At 40.7% G+C, this 19999-nt stretch overlaps 2 protein-coding genes across 2 annotated transcripts; both read right to left on the bottom strand.

The window, feature by feature from the left end:
* Positions 1 to 468: 468 nt before the first annotated feature.
* LOC107557065 (proheparin-binding EGF-like growth factor) lies at positions 469 to 6889 on the bottom strand. Its single transcript, XM_016240376.1, has 6 exons — positions 6701 to 6889; positions 6137 to 6340; positions 5585 to 5774; positions 5045 to 5200; positions 4861 to 4949; positions 469 to 4777 (listed from the first exon to the last, which is right to left on the bottom strand). The coding sequence occupies exons 1-5, from the start codon at positions 6741 to 6743 to the stop codon at positions 4874 to 4876; spliced, it is 669 nt and encodes a 222-aa protein (XP_016095862.1). The 5' UTR covers positions 6744 to 6889; the 3' UTR covers positions 469 to 4777; positions 4861 to 4873.
* Positions 6890 to 7749: 860 nt separating this feature from the next.
* hnrnph1l (heterogeneous nuclear ribonucleoprotein H1, like) lies at positions 7750 to 13372 on the bottom strand. Its single transcript, XM_016240375.1, has 11 exons — positions 13275 to 13372; positions 12713 to 12823; positions 12467 to 12622; positions 11791 to 11934; positions 11225 to 11363; positions 9850 to 10031; positions 9641 to 9750; positions 9387 to 9522; positions 9186 to 9280; positions 8440 to 8500; positions 7750 to 8345 (listed from the first exon to the last, which is right to left on the bottom strand). The coding sequence occupies exons 2-11, from the start codon at positions 12795 to 12797 to the stop codon at positions 8257 to 8259; spliced, it is 1197 nt and encodes a 398-aa protein (XP_016095861.1). The 5' UTR covers positions 12798 to 12823; positions 13275 to 13372; the 3' UTR covers positions 7750 to 8256.
* Positions 13373 to 19999: the final 6627 nt, after the last annotated feature.

Raw genomic sequence — 19999 nt, 5'->3', positions numbered from 1 at the left:
TAATATAATGTAAGTGTAATGTTTCAAAAGCCAATGCTGCCTTTTCTATTTTTACAGCCAGTTTTGCACTACATCTGGAATGTTTCAATTCAGTGCTACATTGCTCAAGAAAATATCTGTAATTATTAACATGTTGTTTTGTCTTGTAAAGTCAGGTATGTTCTGCACTATGGCTCAAGGAGTCACTTTATTTAGTTTCTTCTGCCATACAGGAGACAAACTATAGTAAACCAACCAGCACATGCACATTCCATGAGACGTATACCAATACATATACAAATGTATATGAGATGTATACCACAACATAACATAACACAACATATTCATTCCCACCCCAGTGACCTCTCAATTTTTTTAACTTTACAAAAAAAAAATAATACAAGACAGATATGCTACAACATATATTATATATTATAATAATATAAACACTTAAAATAAGATCACAGACCGTCACAATGTTTTTAAACAAATGTTTATTAAAGTGAAACAGTAATTTCATTGGTTAAAGATATTTGGTTATCATTGCTTAAAATTAGTAAATGAAATCATGTTATTTTATACTATACACAGTACTTAAAATATTTTGATAAACATATTCTATTTTATTTCACTTAATTTAAGCTACACTTTCTCAGTAATGGATATACCTACAAAGCCCTGTGTCAGACATTCCTCCACAGTATGTGATTTAATTGATTGCATTTTTAGAGCTCCACAAATCTGTTTATTTCACAGTTTAGCTATAATATTATTTAAACTATACTGGAGGGTCTTCCATATGTGATTGTACAGTCTGTTATGCAACTTCAGTCCTATTATTATTTGATTGTATCTATCAATAATAAATATCTATACAATAAAAACATGTACAAAACTAACAGTGCATTCAGTACACAAAATTGTTACATATCAAAATAAATAACCAATACATTATAAATAAATAATTACAAGTCCTTTGTGGTGTTTCCGACAGTACTATAGATTTAGACTGATGGGAGAAACGCTCTGGTTACAAACGTAACCTCGGTTCCCTGAGATAAGGGAACGAGCGTTGCGTATACACGCTTATGGGGGAAACTCCTGTTTACTCTGATACTAAAGCCTGATTTGTTCAAGTTCGTATACCTGCATGAACAAATGGCGCTTCAACCCGCCAAAAAGCGAGGAGCCGACTACTAAATAAGTTGGCTCAAAGCAGTCAGAATCTTTCGACTGTCAGCTGCAGCCATCGTCTCGCGTGCGGACTTATAGCACGGCAACTTACGTAACGCTCGTTCTCTTATCTCAGTGAACCGAGATTACGTTAGTAACTGGAAAGTTCCCTTTCGAACGGTCTCTCCCGTTGCGTATATACGCTTATGGGGAACGCATCCAAATAGCACTGTGCTATAAGTAATTGCATAACTAAGAAGCTCTACGTGTCGAAAAAAGGGCCCTTGAGAAGCATGAGTATGAATGAGCCCCGAGCTTAACTCGCTGGGGACGACATAGTAAAACCTACATAGGACGACCAGTCGGCGGCCGCACAGATATCGCCAATAGAGATCCCACTGGACCATGCCCAGGAGGAGGCCAATCCTCGAGTGGAGTGGGCCCTCACCCCAATAGGGCAGTGAGCCCTCTGTGGCATAAGCCAGGGCTATAGCATTGACTATCCAACAAGAGTCATTGTTTCATAACTGGCAGCCCTTTGGAGCCGCCTCCGAAGCATACAAAGAGCTGCTCCGAGTGTTGAATCGGGCCAGAGTGCTCAACATACACTCTAAGAGCCCTAACAGGCAGAGTGGATTTTGACCCTGCTTGTCCTCTGAACTAGGAAGAGCTAGAAGGGTAATAACTTGTGCTCTAAACAGGATTGAGAGCACCTTAGGCACATAGCCGCGTCTTAGCTTGAGGATGACTTTGCAGACGTTAGACTCAAACTTAAGACATGAGGCACTGATTGACAGTACTTTCAGGTCACCTACTCACTTGACCGATGCTAATGCCAAGAGGAGGGTGGTCTTGAGCGACAGGTGCCACAAATCAGCCAACTGGAGCAGCTCAAAGGGAGGACCTCGTAGAGCCCTAAAGACTATAGACAAGTCCCAAGTCGGCACAGTGAGGACGAAGCGGGTTCAACCTCCGAGCTCCCCTCAGAAATTTAACGACCAGGTCATTTTTACTGACTTATTGGCCAGCCACGAGAGCATGATTCACTGCGATGGCTGCCACTTTTGAGTGTGGAACATTGGGTGCGCCCTTTATCCAGCAACTCTTGTAAAAAGGTTAGCACGTGTGGCATGTCACAAGAGGACGGGTCCAGGCTGCTAGGAAGGCATACAAGCGAGCGCAGGGCCAATCATGGGCCCGGGTATCTTGGTGCTTTAAAAAGTAAATTGGGCAGTAAAAGTTGTCTTCTTAGGCGTAGAGGTCTACCTCTGCCCTCTAGAAGACAGACCAGATCATTTGAACCGGGCGAGCTACATTGCCCCTGTACAGCATGTCATTTGGGCTGGATCGAACACTGTCCCCAGGAAGACGATTCACTGGCTGGTTGACAGAACTCTTGGCTAAATTGATCTTTAGCCCAAGTTGCTTTAGATGGTTGAGTAACAACGATATGGGAGCGATAAGTTCCTGCTCCGACCTGGCTAGCAACAGCCAGTCGTCAAGGTAATACAACCTGACACATCCGGGATAGCTAGATGGACAGTGGTTTTAGCTTTTCGATTGGCAGATTGCCACTATAGGGTAGGGACCTGACCGCCATGACAGTGAAAAGTGGAGAATTGCTCTTTTGAGTATGTGGGTCCACTGTCACAGCAGTAATTTTATTGGGCTGAAGGGCGGGTCCAGTTAGAACAGAGCTTCCATTGCCTACAAGGCTGGGGAATGGAATGCAGACAGGACCCTTCTTTGAGGGAAATCCAGCCTCTGCGAGACTTAGCCCTTTCCTCTTCCTCTCTTGCTGATCAGGACAGCTTTTGAGGCTCAGGATCCAGCATCAGATGTGGGTGGGGTCCTTGGCATTTCGGAAATGGAAATTGTTTTGCCATCTTGAAGCGCTGTTCTAGCCCAGGCTCAGATCTCAGAGGAGGCTGGGACTTTAATGGCGCAGCTTTGGCAGGCTGTTGAGTGGATGGAGCGTTCTGGTGACTTGTAGCAGCCACCGAACTGGAACGTTTTGGCAGGAAGTCCTGCATAGCTTGCGAGGACTTATGAGCTGCTGTAAAACGCTCAGTGAATCCATCCACAGCTGGGCCGAACAGTCCCTTTGGAGAGACAGGAGAGCGACTCTGTCAGCGTCCCTGATTTCAGTTGAGTTAAGCCAAAGGTGGCACTCCAGCACCACGTTGGCTATGGCCTTGACAATCGCCTGTGCAGTGGCCTTTTTAGTGTGCAGAGCCAGGGCAGTCACTGTGCGCAGTTCTTTGAAGGCCTCAGGATTCTGTCCAGACTCATCCATGCCATGGAGGAGTTTGTCCTGAAACACTTGTAGCACCGCCATCTTTTGTAGCGCTGAGCCAGCCTGGCCAACCGCTACATAGGCTCTATTCGCCAGAGCGGAGGTCGTTCTGCAGGGCTTAGACGGATGCACTGCATGGGCTTTTACCCCCAAAGCTGATGGAGGGCACAAATGAGCAGCAATCGCCTCCTCCAAAGGGGGGAGCTTGCTGTATCCTTTTTCTTCAGCACCATCAACAGAGGTGAGAGCAGCAGAAGTGGAAGAGTTAACACAAGCTGAATAGGAGGCGTGCCTTCGTGAGAACGCGGATCAGCTCGCTGTCCACGCTGGGCCGTATTGGTTGAGAGGACGGGAGGGGGTCCAGGTCCTCACCGGGACATGCCCAGTCCTATGTGTCAGAGGCCGTCAATGACATAGAGGGGCGCTGGTCCTCACGTGTGAAACACACCAGCGAATCGAGGTGCTGCGGGAAGAGTGAGGTACATGGGGCTTGAGCCAGCATGACATCACTTGAGCCCAGGGGATTCCTGCAGCCCCAATGTTTCTTCCTCCGAGGTTCCTGGGTGGGGAGAAACGAGGAAGCAGGCTGTGGAGGACTGCCTCTGTTGAAAATGACGATCCGAGAGCAAAGCTCTCGCAAATAGGGTAATCAGTCCCGGTGAGCGCAGCCCAGTCAAGCGACACACTCACCGTGCCTATCTGCTTTTGAAATTTGCTCTTAAGTTGCCAGATGGCCGCAGGGGAAGGAGCTCAGCGATCTTCTGCTGCCAGGGGCTGGTCTATGGCAAGCTGCTGAGCTCCGGCTTCTAGCGTCAGCTTCGGCGTCGGCTTCTTGCTTCAGAGTCCAGCAAGGAGTCGCTGAAGGAGAACATTTTGACGAATGGCTCTCTGAGCCGACTTATATAGTAGTTGGCTCCCCCCCTTTTGGTGGGTTGAAGCACCATTTGTTTGTGCAGGTACACGAACGTGAACAAATCAGGCTTCAGTATCAAGAGTAAACAATAATTTCCCCATAAGCATGTATACGCAATGGGAGAGACCATTGGAAAGGGAACCAGAAACACCCTTTTTGAAATAAATAAATAAGCAACAAAAAAAAAGCAACTTGATTAAAGTCGCAATACATTCATTCGGTTCAGTCCTCTCAGTATGTTCTCCACAAGGGGAATACATTGATAAGGACATTGTACTGCACATGGAAGCAGCATTCAAAACATCCTTCATGCCAGTGTAGACAGCCACCATGACTGCAGGACATCAAGGGCATAGGATCAGTTTAAACGGGGGTTATCTATCCATGGGTCACATGTCCTTTTGGCTTTCTTCGCCCTGTAAAACGGTAATAAATATTATTTTGTATTAATTTTAATAAGAAACAAATAAAATCTGGCCATTCATTGAGAACTATTTACCTTTCTTCCCTTATCACTTCTGTACTGACGTTGCTTCAAGTTTGACCTTTTCTTCTCTTTCTACATCAGCATCATCTTTTTTGTGGTACCTGTAAGAAAAACATGCTGAATATCGAAGGAATTTTGTAAAACATCCATGGTTTAATAATTAATAATAATATAATGCTGATTCATGGCAACTCACCTTAGTGCCAGCAGAATAGCGATGATTGCGAGACACATGAGGGATAAGACCACAGCTATGACTGCTAGAGCTGTGGTCCGGCTGTAACGCTGTTCCTCCTTACCAACTGGTAGGGTAAATATATGGCATCTCTCTCCTGAGTATCCTGCTTTACAACTGTAAGAAAGACCATCCAAAAGATCAAAATTAGTTCAACCGCACAACAGGAGAATCATATCAAATAAATGAATTAATTCATTCAAATATTCATTTAGATTAAATTCCTATTCTGTAAAAGCAATAATTCTGTTATCTTTGATCATTCTACTCTTTTTCTGCTCTAATTTTGTGCTATCCTGATCTACTATTCAAACTGTATATTGTAATATTGCTGATATTGGGGGCCTTTATATGATTAACTGCTTGTTTTTTCCCCTCATTTGTAAGCAGCTTTGGATACTGCTAGATGAATAAAAGTAAAGGTTAAGCCTAAAACAAAAGATGTCCTTAATTTGTTGAAAAAGAACTGGAAAAAAAACTAAAGAACTGTATGAAACTCACACACAAGAATGAGTGTTCAACTCCTTCAGATGCTGACACACTCCGTGAATGCAGAAATCTTTGTATTCCTCCAGGCAGGGGTTCTTCTTTCTTCCCTTGCCTTTTCCTTTGCCCTTCCTTTTTCCTTTTTTTGTCTTCTTCTCAGTAGTGGGAATCACTGATGGATGTTTGGGTTTGGTGGAAAATGCCACTGTTGAGCAAGAAAGAGCGGTGATGTCAGTCCATGATGATCTAATATCATACAATAGTCTAACACACTCAGTTCATATATTCACTAGCATTTCCTGTGAAAGTATACGGCACTTAGTTTTATTATTATTTTTAATAATAATATAATAAATCAATTGGTTTAACACAAGTAGTTATTCCACAAATTGTGACTTCAAAATGTACTTTTTTATATTTTAAACAATTATACTATAAAGTATATAATATATATATATATATTTTTTTTTTTTTTTTGCAGTAAAATGTAGGCATGTGGGCACTAAGCCTTGAAACACCAACTGACCACTTTTACAAATTGCATTCAAAGAAATGAAGCAACTCTACCTCTTGGCTTGTTAGAGTCATAATCTTCAGAGAGATGACCGTCTTCATCATAATCGTCATCTTCATCCACAATAGTCCCACTGTCCACCTGGTGCTCTGTTGTGTTTATTTTCTCTAGGGTGTGAAAGAGGTTGACCACTGTTGTTCTGGGTTTGGCACTCTCATACCTGTCCACAGAGGCGCCAATGCACACCTTGAGTAACACTGGAACAGAACAAGACACTTTATATATAAAACACATATTTTGTGTATCTTGCATACAGTCAGTATGTACACGAAAAAGAAAAAACAATGGCAAAACTGAAAGCTGATGGGGATTATAGATACGCGTATAATGCAAAATGTTAAATCAAACCACGGACAAAATAGGGAATAAAATGAGCAATCTGTCAAACGTGGTTAGAAGAAGCTCGTAGCAACAAATCATATACTTTCAAAATAAAAAATGTCGCTGCAAAGGACTCATTTAAGAACCTCGTGTAACAAAGTGCCACATATTGGGCAGGTCCGCGTGCAAGTTATAACAGCATATTTCATTAAGAAGTCATGGTTTTAAACACTCACCGAAACCACATACGAGAAAGATGACGATTCGTAACGTATACATATTCCTTTTAGTATAATCCGAGATATTACAGGATCAGAAGTTGGTCTCGCTGTAACGTTACCTCCCCGCCTCCAGCACACTGAGCACAGTCCGCGATCTGGACGCAAATGCGCGCGTGCTGGGGACTGTGTCAAAAGTCTCGTGCGGAGTGCTGGGAACAAAAGCGCGCGCCGGTGCAGTTATATAGACCCGACACACACTTCTGTTTTATGAATCATTGGCCACACCTTATCAATCATCAGCACATAAGGCACAAAGCTGATATATAGTCCATCTAGTCAAGATTGATTAAGAATTTGACACGTCAATAATTTGAGGGGACAGCAGTGTCACAGGTTTATTATTGTCAAGTTAATAATAAATCCAGTTCAAGATGGAAACTAGCTTCTAGATTTCAACTAGCTTCCAACTACTATGATCCAAAAAAACGCTTTAACGTAAACTGGTATGACCACCTCAGCTGGTTTAGTGATTATCCACAAGTTTGGACCTGCTATGAGTTTAAACTGAATTTATCAGCAATGAACCAATATATCATCTGTAAAAGATTGGGTCATGCTTTAAAAATATTATATATATATATATATATATATCCCACTAACTTTTGTATGCCTGTGATTTTTTAAATAGAAAATGGATGATAAATCGGTTGAAACAAAAGTTAAAACGGTCTAAAATTACTGATTACTTTTAAATACATGCATTCTCATGTATTATTTCAAGATACAGAAATCGTTCACGACAGTTCATTAAAAAAAATGGTGATCATTATCTGTAGTTGGATCGCTGGCACCACCTTGTGCTCAAAATAATAATCTGACCATATGCAGACATGATCCATAAATTCAAATCTTTTTTATAATCATTAGTGAGGAACTGCCTAGAAGAAAGCCTATATTAGTCCAGTCATGCTAACTTGGTTGTTCTTGAACTACAGTTTATTGTTGGACCTTTGTTTTAACCTAATGATTTTGTCTGACAGAAAAAAAAGACAAAACAATGTGCATAAAGCAGAGACAACACATTTGTGAATGTTTATTAACCACATAAGAAATCAAAGACAGACCAATAGAGCGAATAGCGACATCTACAATAATGAAAATTAAAATATGCATCTTGTGAAGTAGCCAGACAAGAAAAGCAAAAACATTTTCCAGTTCATTTTTAAAAATCAGTTTCAACAAAGTTCTTTCCGCATTATATAAAAAGTGGAGTTGCAGCACCTCATGCCATGCGAGGCTGGTGTTCTATAGTCTCTGAAGTGAACAATTTATCTGGAGGATATTTACAAGCATGGGGCTAATGGACAATTGCCATTACTTGAGCTCAACGGCTGACCCTTCAACTCAGGAATTGCAGGAAATGTAATACTGATTCCAACACTGAGGTTCAGAGGACAGGTGGGCAAGGAGTGAATCTGATTCTTCCCATAGCAGTCATCAAAAAACTAAAACCAGATGGCCTCAGCAAAATCGAGAAGTCCCAACACTCAAATATATTCCTTCAGGTGCGTCTACATGCCCCAGCCCCCTCCCATGCCATTCATGCTGACTGATCCACGGCTGCCGCCATAATAACTGCTGTTCATTCCGCCCTGGCTATCTGTTGAAGTACAGAAATAAACATGTGAAAACCAGAAGAGTGTGCAAAATTAGAAAATATACAACTAAAAAAATAGTACAAAGTTAAAACCCACTGTAGTCATTGTAGCCTCCCATGCTGGACTGGTTGCTGTATCCTCCAGTGTAGCCTGACAGCTGCTTCACTATTGTCTGTACAACAATTAATAGAGATTAGAATAAGACATAACTGTTCCATGCTGGACTATTATTCAGGGTTTCTCTAAGTTTTATGAAGGTAAATCTAAGACCAAGTAAAGAAAGTTCAAGGAATAAACTGAATGGAACACAATGTGTCAATATGGTCTCGAAATGTCATGCATTGTATTAGCAATGCTTCAAAGTTTGAAAATACAACTTCCAACAGATCTCCATTACTTTTTAATTAATTTCACAAAAAAAAAAAAAAAAGTTTTTGGCTTAAATACCTCTGCTCCCAGCCACTAGAATATGGAAATCATCTGCATTTTTGTCTTGTTTTTCGATGCAAAAGTCCAAAAATTCTTAGACATTTACGTGATGAGGCAAAATTACATGAGTCTAGTTTTAAGAAAATAACATAATAATAATAATTAAATCATTTTAAAAACAATTAAATTGTTCAATTTCCCAGAAAACAAGACTTCATATCTTCAATTTGCATCTTAAGTAAATAAATGTGTCTTGATTTAAGGATGTTTAGATATCTGTATTGGAAAATCTCTTTTATTTACGAAAGCGTGAATTAAGACTTTAAGACCGGCAGAAACCCTAATTATTGTGCCATTACTATCACATCAACTTGCCCTTCTCAATCTAATTTGAAAATTCACAGTAGTTATACCATTAACTTACCCATCCCCCCAATCATCTGCCCGCCGTAGCCCCCGTTACTGCCCCCTGCTGTTGAGTTTAAGAATAACTCAACATAACGGTGTTCTGAAAAGGAAAAAGGGGACTGTTTATATACACACACATTTTGAATGCAAAATGAATAACAGTAACACAAAAACAATTCTTTCTAGTCAGGATACACCTAACTTACGCATGTTGGCTTTGTCCTTTGACATTGCAGCCACTGCATCTTCATGTGTCGCAAATTCCACGTCAGCTTCACCAGTTACCCGCCCATCTGGCCCAATCTCAATGTGCACACGCACCGGGTTCAGAGGAGAGAAAAACTGCACAGAAAAAGTTTAACAATTTAAAATGCATATATTTTTAACAACCAAATATATTTCCAAATGACCTTCATTTTCATAAATCATAAATTAAGCATATTAAACAGCTCCAACTTACATTGTAGATGTCGGGTTCTGTTGCCCGGTAAGGGAGTCCCCTCATATGAACACAATGACCTGTGGTACTCTGAAAATTACCACCATCACCATAACGTCCATCTGAGGATCCTATAAAAAAAAAAATACACAAGTAAAATCAAAGAAAGCACATGCAAGATGGCTAAAGCACAAAAATGTGGCACACTGGCAAAAAGAAGCTGGTCTCACCTCCACCGTATCCGCCACGTCGCATCCGATCAAAGGATCCCCCACGACTCATGCCATTGTAGCCTCGGCCTCCTCCGCTGGGTCGGTCGTAAGGTCCTGGTCTCTGCATGCCAGTGCCTTTACGTGGGGGTTCATAATGTGTCCGCACTTCAGCTCGGCTGCTCTTAAAGATCTCAATATACCTATAACCGTACACATGAGCATTAAGGTGCAATGCAAGAACTCAACACAGACACTCCTGTTCAGAAGCAAAACGGACACCAAAGAAACAAAATTAGGTAACACTTTACTTGAAGGGGTGTGCATAAGACTGACATGACACATGTCATGAATATGAAGGAGGTTTTATGCATGTTTATGACAACTGTCATTAAGTGACATTCGCTCAGTTATGTCATTTTTAATGCAAAAATGACATTATTTGACCTAACACTACCCTTACCCCTAACCATAGCCCATAACAAAGACATCTCAAACAATGTCATCTTTACATTAAAAATTACATAACTGAGCGAATGACACTTAATGACAGTTGTCATAAACATGCATAAAAAAACCTTCATATTCATGACGTGTCATGTCACGATTATGAAGGTGTCATGTCATGATTATGCACACCCCTTCAAGTAAAGTGTAACCCAGAATTATAAGTATGATACTGTAAACATTCCCCTGCGCTACATGTACAATATACATGCACTCGAGTGTTTGCTATTAATAAGCATTTTTGACCATCTTATTCACAAATGTATATACGTCTCCATTCTAGAGCTTTACAAAAGAACATTTAGCCCTTCTATAATTTAAAAATAAAATAGTATACCTTTAATTGTTGACGCAAAAATGAAAATGTACTCGCATCTTAAATGACCTGAGGGTGTTCAAGCTTTCATTTTTGGGTCAACTATTCCTTTAATAATATTGTTGCTGTATCCCAATAACAAAATTCAAAGCTTTTTAAACAACTGTTAAATTTTGCTGTGCCATCCATGCGTTCAACTTTCAGCATAACAGAAAATAGAGACCCATTACACAATCCAGTCTAAAATGGTATTCAAACCGGCTGCTGCAAGGCACTCATTTGCATACTTAAGAATTAGAAAATCCCATGATGCCCAAGTGCACCATTGCTATGCACTACATATGCATTCAGCCTTTTTGAATCCAGACATTTTCATGACTGCTCACAAATAAACACATAAGACAACAAAACAGCAGGAATCCATCAAGGCCCTGGGAGCCCTCTGGTAAAGACGTGTGCGTGTCCATGTGGCGTGTGTAAATTCATGTTGCATACCACTTTGAATGTTTACTGTAGTAGGTGTTTACCACATGAAAAACAGCTATCCGTGAAAATCCAACCATCCATCCCCACCTGTGCCCTATTCTTTCCTTGTGTTTCTTTAGAGCCTTTTCAGCTATTTCCTGTGAAGCAAACTGCACGAAGGCCTCCCCCGTACTCCTCCCCTGGAAGTCCACCGGCAATGTTATCCCATTTGGCACGATTTCCAACCCTTCAACCCAAGGACAGATAACCCCAACGGGGACATATTAAATAAATCACATGCCCATTTACAATGTCTGTTTTGTTGTTTTTTTTCTTGAATGAAAATAAGGAATTAAAACTAAAAAGCATATTGCAATGAAGCCTACTGGGAGAGTTCCACCACTTGGGAACATGGCCTACAAGTGGCCAAGCATTCCACTAACTTGGCTTAGCCTCGATGATAAAGTGGCCATCCCAAAAGTTGGTAGCTAACAAAGGAATAATCCTAAAGTAGCAGAATAATTTGGGGCAACAGTGCTGGATTAACTAACGAATCGTGTCAAATTATTCTAGCAACCATGGGAATGGTCAGATTCACCTCAATGAGTACTACGCTTGGCCAATACTTCTCCCGATGACTATGTGAAGGGCTGCAAGAAGGAGTTTGAATATACCTGAGAAAAACTGCACAATCTCTTCCTTGCTACATCCAAAAGGAAGGCCGCGCAATCTGACCAGTCCATCTCCCTCGGTCTCTGGACAGTTTGGACCAGTGTGCTTCATAACCCAGTCCATTTCCACATTGTTTGATTTGAATACTGAGAATAAGATCAGAAAGAAGACAATTCAAACTGTGAGGTAGTTCTGCGATTTACAATAGCGGGTCAGGCAATGTTTTTTTTAAAGAAGCCTTATATGCTCAACAAGGCTGCATTTACTTGATCAAAAATACAGTAAAACTGTAGAATAGTGAGATATTATTCAGTTTAAAGTAACTCTTTCATTTTTATTTGAATATATTTGTAAAATGTCATTTATTTCAGCAGCCATCAGTTTCACATGATACTTCAGGAATCATTCTAATATGCTGTTTAATGCTTAAGAAACATTTTTTCTTATCATAGCTGAAAACGCTTGTGCATAATATTTTTGTGGAAATTGTCATGCTTTTTTTTTCTTTTTCTAAGGATTCTTATGCAAATAGAAAATTCAGTAGAACAACATTTGATTCGTTTTGATACATTTAATGTGTCCGTTCTGAATAAAAGCATTAATGTCTTTAAAAAAAAAAAAACATACTGACCCCAAATTTCTAAATAGCAGCGAACATAAAAACTCTGATCTTCGTACCTTCCACATATCGATGTCCCATTGTTTCTCTGTCTTTTTTGATTGCCATTTTCAGGTCTTCCTCTGACTCCAACTCCACAAATGCTTCTCCACTTGGTCTGCCTTCTCGTGTGTATGTAAAGTGGACGGCTGTTCCACTGTTGTCAATTTTGCTGCCTGAAAAGAGATGTTTCCACTTTGTTAACTTCAAAGCTTAAAATCCTCAAGAGTATTATGAGGATCGGTATGCAGACTCCACTTTCTTACCTGAAAAAAACCTGGACACTTCTTCTACAGAGCACGACCAAGGCAAACCCCGAACACGGACGACAAATCCTTCATCATCAGCCATGATAACACAACGAGTCTGCTTTCAAGCTAGAGAAAAACAGATGAGAAAAAAACGTTCATACACCGCTCAAGTAACGTTATTCCTAATGAAGATACTGAGAGACACCCTTGTCAGTGACTTGAGAAGCAACAGTGACTGCAATCACACGGACTAGTTCGTCTTTACAGCAGTGGTGTCCACTTCACGCTTTAGCGGTAGCTGGCGTAGGAACCGCTTTAAATATATATAACATTGTTAAACTGACTGACCACTAATGTTTACTATGGAACAAAACCAGCCTCTACCGACTCTTTTCTGAAGGCGCATTAGGGCACGTATTCACGGCCAGGACTGAAACAAAGAGCGCACGCAGGCCTCTGAAGGCCGGCAGCTTCATAACAGATACTCCTTTAACGCAAACAGGACTTCAGCCTGTAAAACTCTTAAATTGTACATTGTGAATATCATTTTTTAGAAAACAAGTAATACAAATGATACCTTGGTATAATTGGTATTTTCTCTGCTCAGCGTGGTCACGTTTGAACGTTTTTCTGCTTCTCATTCAGTGCAGAACATGACAACTTCCGGTGAGTGTCCACGCCCACTTCCGCATTTTTCTTCTTTTGGGTTTTATGGCGGTTGGCAACTCAACTTAAAAGGTGCATTACCGCCACCTACTATACTGTGGGCAGCATAGTAAAAATTCTCTCACTTAACCCAGTATTTATTTTATTTTTTTTACATAATTTATTAATAGATTGTGTACTTTTCCAGATGTTTTCGATAATAAATACTCAAGTGTCATGTTTGTTCACCAATTTCTCTGCCCTATCCTCCTCATACCTTTTGCAGTCTAGTACTATGTTTCACTAGGCGCGTTTCCATTAGGCGTATTTTCAATTCGCAATTTCAATTTGCGCAATTTGAAGGGTAATGGAAACGCGCCTACTGTCTCTTGTACATTGCAGTGGGTGCATAGCCCAGTGGGGTTTTTTCCTATTCTATGTAGTGTTGAATTTAAACCAGCATGACCTATTCTAAGACGTGAGACTAACATCTATTCCTTTGCGTTTCTGCCCTTCCTTATGTTTATGACTACTTGTTTTTGTATGTTGTATAAACGATGTCCTGTGTCAGCTATATGTCCCAATGTTCCTGTCATATTTTGAGTGAGTGTTCCTTTATCATGTTTTTGATCTCTGCTCTACTTAATGGTATTTGTATATCTACTATTTCATGCTTTATAGAACTTTTTGCTAGAATATCCACAATCTCATTTCCTTCCATCCATGGGCAGGAACCATAGACTATAAAAAACAGGCAGGAACCCAAAGGAAGGAGACAGACATCCATCCCCCGATTATGGAATGTGAGAAGCAGATGGAATGTTTGATAAATAGCATCTTGTCTACATGATGTCTTCCCAGATTGAATACTTGATAACGCTGATGAACTGTCTGAAGCTATGGTGACACTTTGGTTCTGATTATTTTCTTCCACCCTCTGTAATGCCAGTAAGATTGCTACTAATTCCACAGCGAATACTGACAGACGATCTGTTGTTCTTTTTTTTATTGCTACTTCATAGCAAGGAATGAAAAAAGCAGCATCAATGCGGCCTGTTTTCGGCTGTTTTGATCCATCTGTAAATATGAATAGTTCATCCTGATACTGCTTTACATAGTTTTGAACTATTACCCACTGTGGTATTATTTTTGATTTATCCTTTAATATTTGTTGTAGCCTTGTATCTACAGAGACGGCTTTATACATTGCCTTTGCATTCCCATCCGAAACTATAGAAACTGCTTTAATTGTGCTCAGAGAGTTCTTGTAAGATAGTCTTTGTGGGGTGTACCCTACTATGTCCTTGTAAGTTAGTCCAATATGCCAACATGATCTTGACCCTCCTAATACGCAATGGCATCTCTTCACCCGTAATGCAGACACAGGTGATGATTGAAACACTCTGGCACAAATCCAGAGTGCCTGTGCCTGTTCCACATCAAGCCACTTTTCCATTCAGAGCCAACGTGTTGCTTTTGAAATAAATCTGTAATTTATTTTGCTTAAGCATTGTCGTAGTTGGTTTATTACTGTCTATATGTCAGTGTTTTTAAACGACATCACTGTATTTGATATGCTATTATACCTGTGTGACTGAAAGTTTCACACTAAGATACTTTATTATACCAAAGTGCACCTAAAACATAGCATTTTCCCTAATGTTTAAATTAAAAAAAGAAAAAATGGTGCTTTTTAAAAATATATGCAATTGGTTTTATTATTATAAAATATTTGAGTATTATGCATTATTATTATTATTATTATTCTACACAAACATTCAAGGTAATTGTTTTTACATTTAAAGAAGCATTGATGTAAATAAAGTCTGTTTATAGTATTTAATCTCAGCTGGTTGTTTCAGCTCTGGAATATTTATCTATATTGTAGTCACTAATAATATACCCAGAGCATTGATATTCAGAAAGATGAGAACATTGGAGGATGCGGCCATCGATCCCGCTACCGCTTCCCACCGATCGAGCCAAAGAAAGCAAGCACAAAGTAAGCCCACGAGGCACGAGCCCATCGCGTTTCTCTCCTGTGGCTTACTTTTGACCAATCGCGTTTCTCAATATTTATCTATATTGTAGTCACTAATAATATACCCAGAGCATTGATATTCAGAAAGATGAGAACATTGGAGGATGCGGCCATCGATCCCGCTACCGCTTCCCACCGATCGAGCCAAAGAAAGCAAGCACAAAGTAAGCCCACGAGGCACGAGCCCATCGCGTTTCTCTCCTGTGGCTTACTTTTGACCAATCGCGTTTCTCTCCTGTGACTTACTTTTGACCAATCGCGTTTCTCTCCTGTGGCTTACTTTTGACCAATCGCGTTTCTCTCCTGTGGCTTACTTTTGACCAATCGCGTTTCTCTCCTGTGCATCTTTGGGGCTCTCTGATCACTGTTTGGTTAATCTTATACTGACCTACAGGCAGAAACTGAAATCAGCTAAACCTGATTTAAGGACTGTTAACAGATGGACTAATGAAGCAGAGCGTGATTTACAAGCCTGTTTCGACCTCACCGATTGGAGTGTTTTTGAAGCTGCAGCCACCGATCTGGACGAGCTCACAGAGACTGTAACTTCATATATCAGTTTCTGTGAAGAGGTGTGCATTCCTACCAGGACATTCTTATCATTCAATAATGATAAACCGTGGTTTACTGGGAAACTCAAACAGCTTTGTCACGCCAAAGAGGATGCTTACAAAAGTGGGGATAAAATCTTGTATAACCAGGCCAGGAACAGACTAACAAAGGAGATCAGAGTAGCAAAAAAAAACTACTCAGAAAAACTGAGAAAAGAGCTTTCAGCAAACGATCCAGCGTCAGTATGGACTGGTCTGAGGAACATCACCATGTACAAGACACCACCCCCACAGTTTGCGGAGAATCAACAACTGGCTGATGATCTGAATGTGTTTTACTGCAGATTTGAAAAGGATAGTGTAGCGGATCAGCTCATGGGAAATATGAATAATTAACCATAACTAGTTATAATTAACTATTCATATTTTAGATCCACTGTAGATATTTAGCTGACCACTCAGGGTCAACCGTCTTGTCAATTCTAAGAACGTTAATTTCCTGGTTAAAGGAAATAACTTTCTTACTGTACAATTCTATAAGTTTGTAACGTAAATCTGCATGATTATTGACTCCGGTTATGAGTAAACAATGAACACGTCAAGTGTGATACAAGTAAGGTTTTATTAACTACATAAACACTTAAACTAGTCTAACATACTACATAAACACATTAAGCCGGTCTAACATACACATACACACACACACACACACACACACAACTGTCTGGTTTGGTTCAGCTACCAAATCAGACATCAAGAGACTACAACGGACAGTCATGACTGCTGAGAGGATTATTGGGGCCCCTCTGCCCAGCCTCCAAGATCTTTACATCTCCAGAGTGAGGAAAAGGGCTAAAAAAATCACCTTGGACCCCTCACACCCAGCCCACTCTCTCTTCGAACTGTTGCCTTCTGGTCGGCGCTACAGAGCACTGACCACCAGAACAGCCAGGCACAAGAACAGTTTTTTTCCCCACAGGCTATATTCAGCCTGAACAATTAATCTTTCATAATTATACATTGTCCATTTATATTAAACTGCACACTTTGTAAATAACATATCAGCACACTAATAAACATATCTGTACATTTATCTAAACAATTAATTTTTTCCTATACTTCTATTTCTGTATATAGTACATTATTAAATTTTTCTAATTTTTCTTTTTTTATTATATTAGTGTTATATTACATCCCTACTGTGTTATTCCTATGTATGTCTGCACTATCATGTATGTCTGCACTATGTTTGTACTTTCTTCTACACTGGAAGCTCCTGTCGTCAAGTCAAATTCCTTGTGTGTGTAAACATACTTGGTAATAAAGCTCTTCTGATTCTGATTCTGATTCTGATTCTGATAAGTTAAACTCATCTGCTAATTAAGCTATATTGCTGTCAATAGGTAAGGGCTTTATTTAATTTCAATCTCGTTTTATTCCACATATATTAACATTTATCTGCATTTACTAGGGAGCAGTCATTGGACCTGAAGGCATTGCTGGGTGGGACAAGGTCCAGGATCTGGCTGGTTACCTGGTGGGTCTTTGTGAATCTCCTTACCTCACTGACCTGCAGGTGACAGAGGCCATCCAGCTGTGGACAGCTCTCCCTGATATTGATAAACAGCGGGTCAACTATCAGCCTCAGCTGACGCATGGGTGCTTTAAGGCACCGAAGCGATCCGGAGTCACACCGGGTGTGGAGAGTGCGAAACGGTGTCTGATTGGACATCCTGGGGGCCCAGCACCAGCCGCTTGGTAGAGGCCATTTGTATGAAGCTGTGTGCTTTACACAAGTCGCCGACTGAAGGCTGGAGTTTGCACCCCCAAGTGGTCTAAAATCCTCTCGGATGCACCACAGCGCTTAACAGTCGCAGGCTGATGGATGAAACAATGATCCAGCTGTTTGAGCTAAACCAGAGGACACGCATTCAGTGGTAAGCAAGGCACATTATTTGCTTCAAATTAACTGAATACTTCTGAACATATATATATATAATACAAGTAATTTATTTTCAGGTTTCAACAGTGGCAGAAGAATCAGGAAATGAGTGTCCTCGCTCAGGGACTGACTCTAACTGACCCAATTGCTGTGGATGATACGCAGCCAGGGGCGCGGGAAGATGTTTTCGGTTGGGGGTTCTGTGTGTGTCCGTGTTGGGTGAGGTGGCAGGGGGGTGTTTGGGGGTGCTGGTTCACTTACGTCGGTGCTCGTGCTGGGGCTGGTGTTGTTTGGATGCCGATTTTGGAAAGTTTTCAAGTAGGTATAACTGCAGACCGGAGATCTCCAAAATGGGGCGTGAACTCCAAAAGTGGGCAGAACCTCCAAAATGGGGCGGGGTCTCCTCGCACAAAGACTTTCACCATTGGCTGTGGCTTCAGCCAATTGTTATTGACTTACATTTCAAAATAAAACTTTATAAATTAAACATTGTTTCTAGCATCTAAAATAAAATATGCTACATAAGTAAATATTCTTCTTGAGAGCAGAGCCCAAAGCTCGTGGCCAGTGGTGTTCGGACTGGAGTTTGAACCTCTGCTTAATGATATAAATGGGAATCACCCATGAGCTCTCCCGCGAGCCGTCCCAGCGCAGCGCAGGGGAAAGATTTCACTCTATCGCTTTGTTCCAAGCAACAGGGGCGTCCCGGGGCTCGAAATTCGCAGGGTAGGTGGGGGTAGCGACGCTGGGTGTAACTAAAAAGGTGACATTGTCCGGTGAGGTCCGGTTGGGAAGTTACGAAACAATCTCATATCGCATAATCTTATTAACTGTTTATCTCCAGAACTGCAACTTTCTTTACCACGCTATTCAGCGCCAATCCCGCCGTGCAGTCAATTTCACTGGTTAAGGTTAGGGTCAGGTGTGGGGTAGGTTTAGGGGTTAGCATCTTTTGTAGCATAGTGTAGGAAATCAACACTTTAATTGACACAACCAATAAAATCTTTAGAATCAGCTGTGGGGCGGAGTTTGCACTGAAGTGGATTGGGGGGAAAATTGCGCATGCGCGTCATGTCCCTGTCTGTCAATGGGAGGAAGCCACGCCCTATTTGGGAGGTCCTACCCCGTTTTGGAGTTCCCGCCCCCATTTGGAGATCTCCAGGCTGCAGTTATACCCTTCTCAAAGTTTTTGCTGGGATGGGCATTTTAAAAAATCTGAAATTCGCTTTTGCGCCATTATCTCCTTGTATTAAAGTTAATCTTGTTCGCATTCTGTACAGTTCATGTCTGATACCACGCGCTAGCGTCACGTGTTCATGAGGATTAGGCTAATCATCCCATATAGAAAACATCACAAGTAAAATTAATCATGTTTATAAAGATAAACATGGGTTTATTATGGCCCACTTACAATTTACATTTCAGAGATCATTACAAATAAATTATTAAATGCTAAAACTGAATAAATTTAAATGAACAAACTTGGCGTTGCATTTGCAACCATGTGAAAACAGGGGGTGCTGCAGCCCCCTCAGCACCCCTACTTCCCGCGTCCCTGTACGCAGCTTCCTCTGCTGAGGGAAAAACTGGATGAAGCGCCATCGACATCAGGCCCAAAACATCAATTTATCCTTCCGCCAATTCGAGAAGGACAGGTTCCTCTTCTGCGATCAGATCAACAGCCCGCTGCTGCCACCGGGAAGTGCACCATCACACCTGCCCCCACAGCATCAGGAGTTGTGCAGCCCATTTCATCACCACTTCACACACACAGACACACACATATATATATATATGTGTGTGTGTGTGTGTGTGTACTCATTTCAATATTTGTGTGTATTCATTTTAATAAAACATTTTACATTTGAAGTGTCTTTTGATCAGATAAATTCAATCTGATAAATCATATCAATCAAATCATATCCCACACAAAAAACACACATATTTGAAGAAACATTTTTATTCATTTTATTTAACCATAAACATAAACATGTAATATGTTTTTTTTTAATAATATACACAAAATAATAAAATATTTTTTCAGTTCTTGAATATTTATCTATATTGCAGTCCCTAATAATATAACAAACCCAGAGCACTGATATTCAGAAACACGAAAACAT

The sequence above is a fragment of the Sinocyclocheilus grahami genome, unplaced genomic scaffold, assembly GCF_001515645.1.
Source record: "Sinocyclocheilus grahami isolate Dianchi unplaced genomic scaffold, SAMN03320097.WGS_v1.1 scaffold588.1, whole genome shotgun sequence".
Lineage (NCBI taxonomy): Eukaryota > Metazoa > Chordata > Actinopteri > Cypriniformes > Cyprinidae > Sinocyclocheilus > Sinocyclocheilus grahami.
The sequence above is the reverse complement of the archived record's forward strand: the minus strand, read 5'-3'. Positions and strand labels throughout refer to the sequence as shown.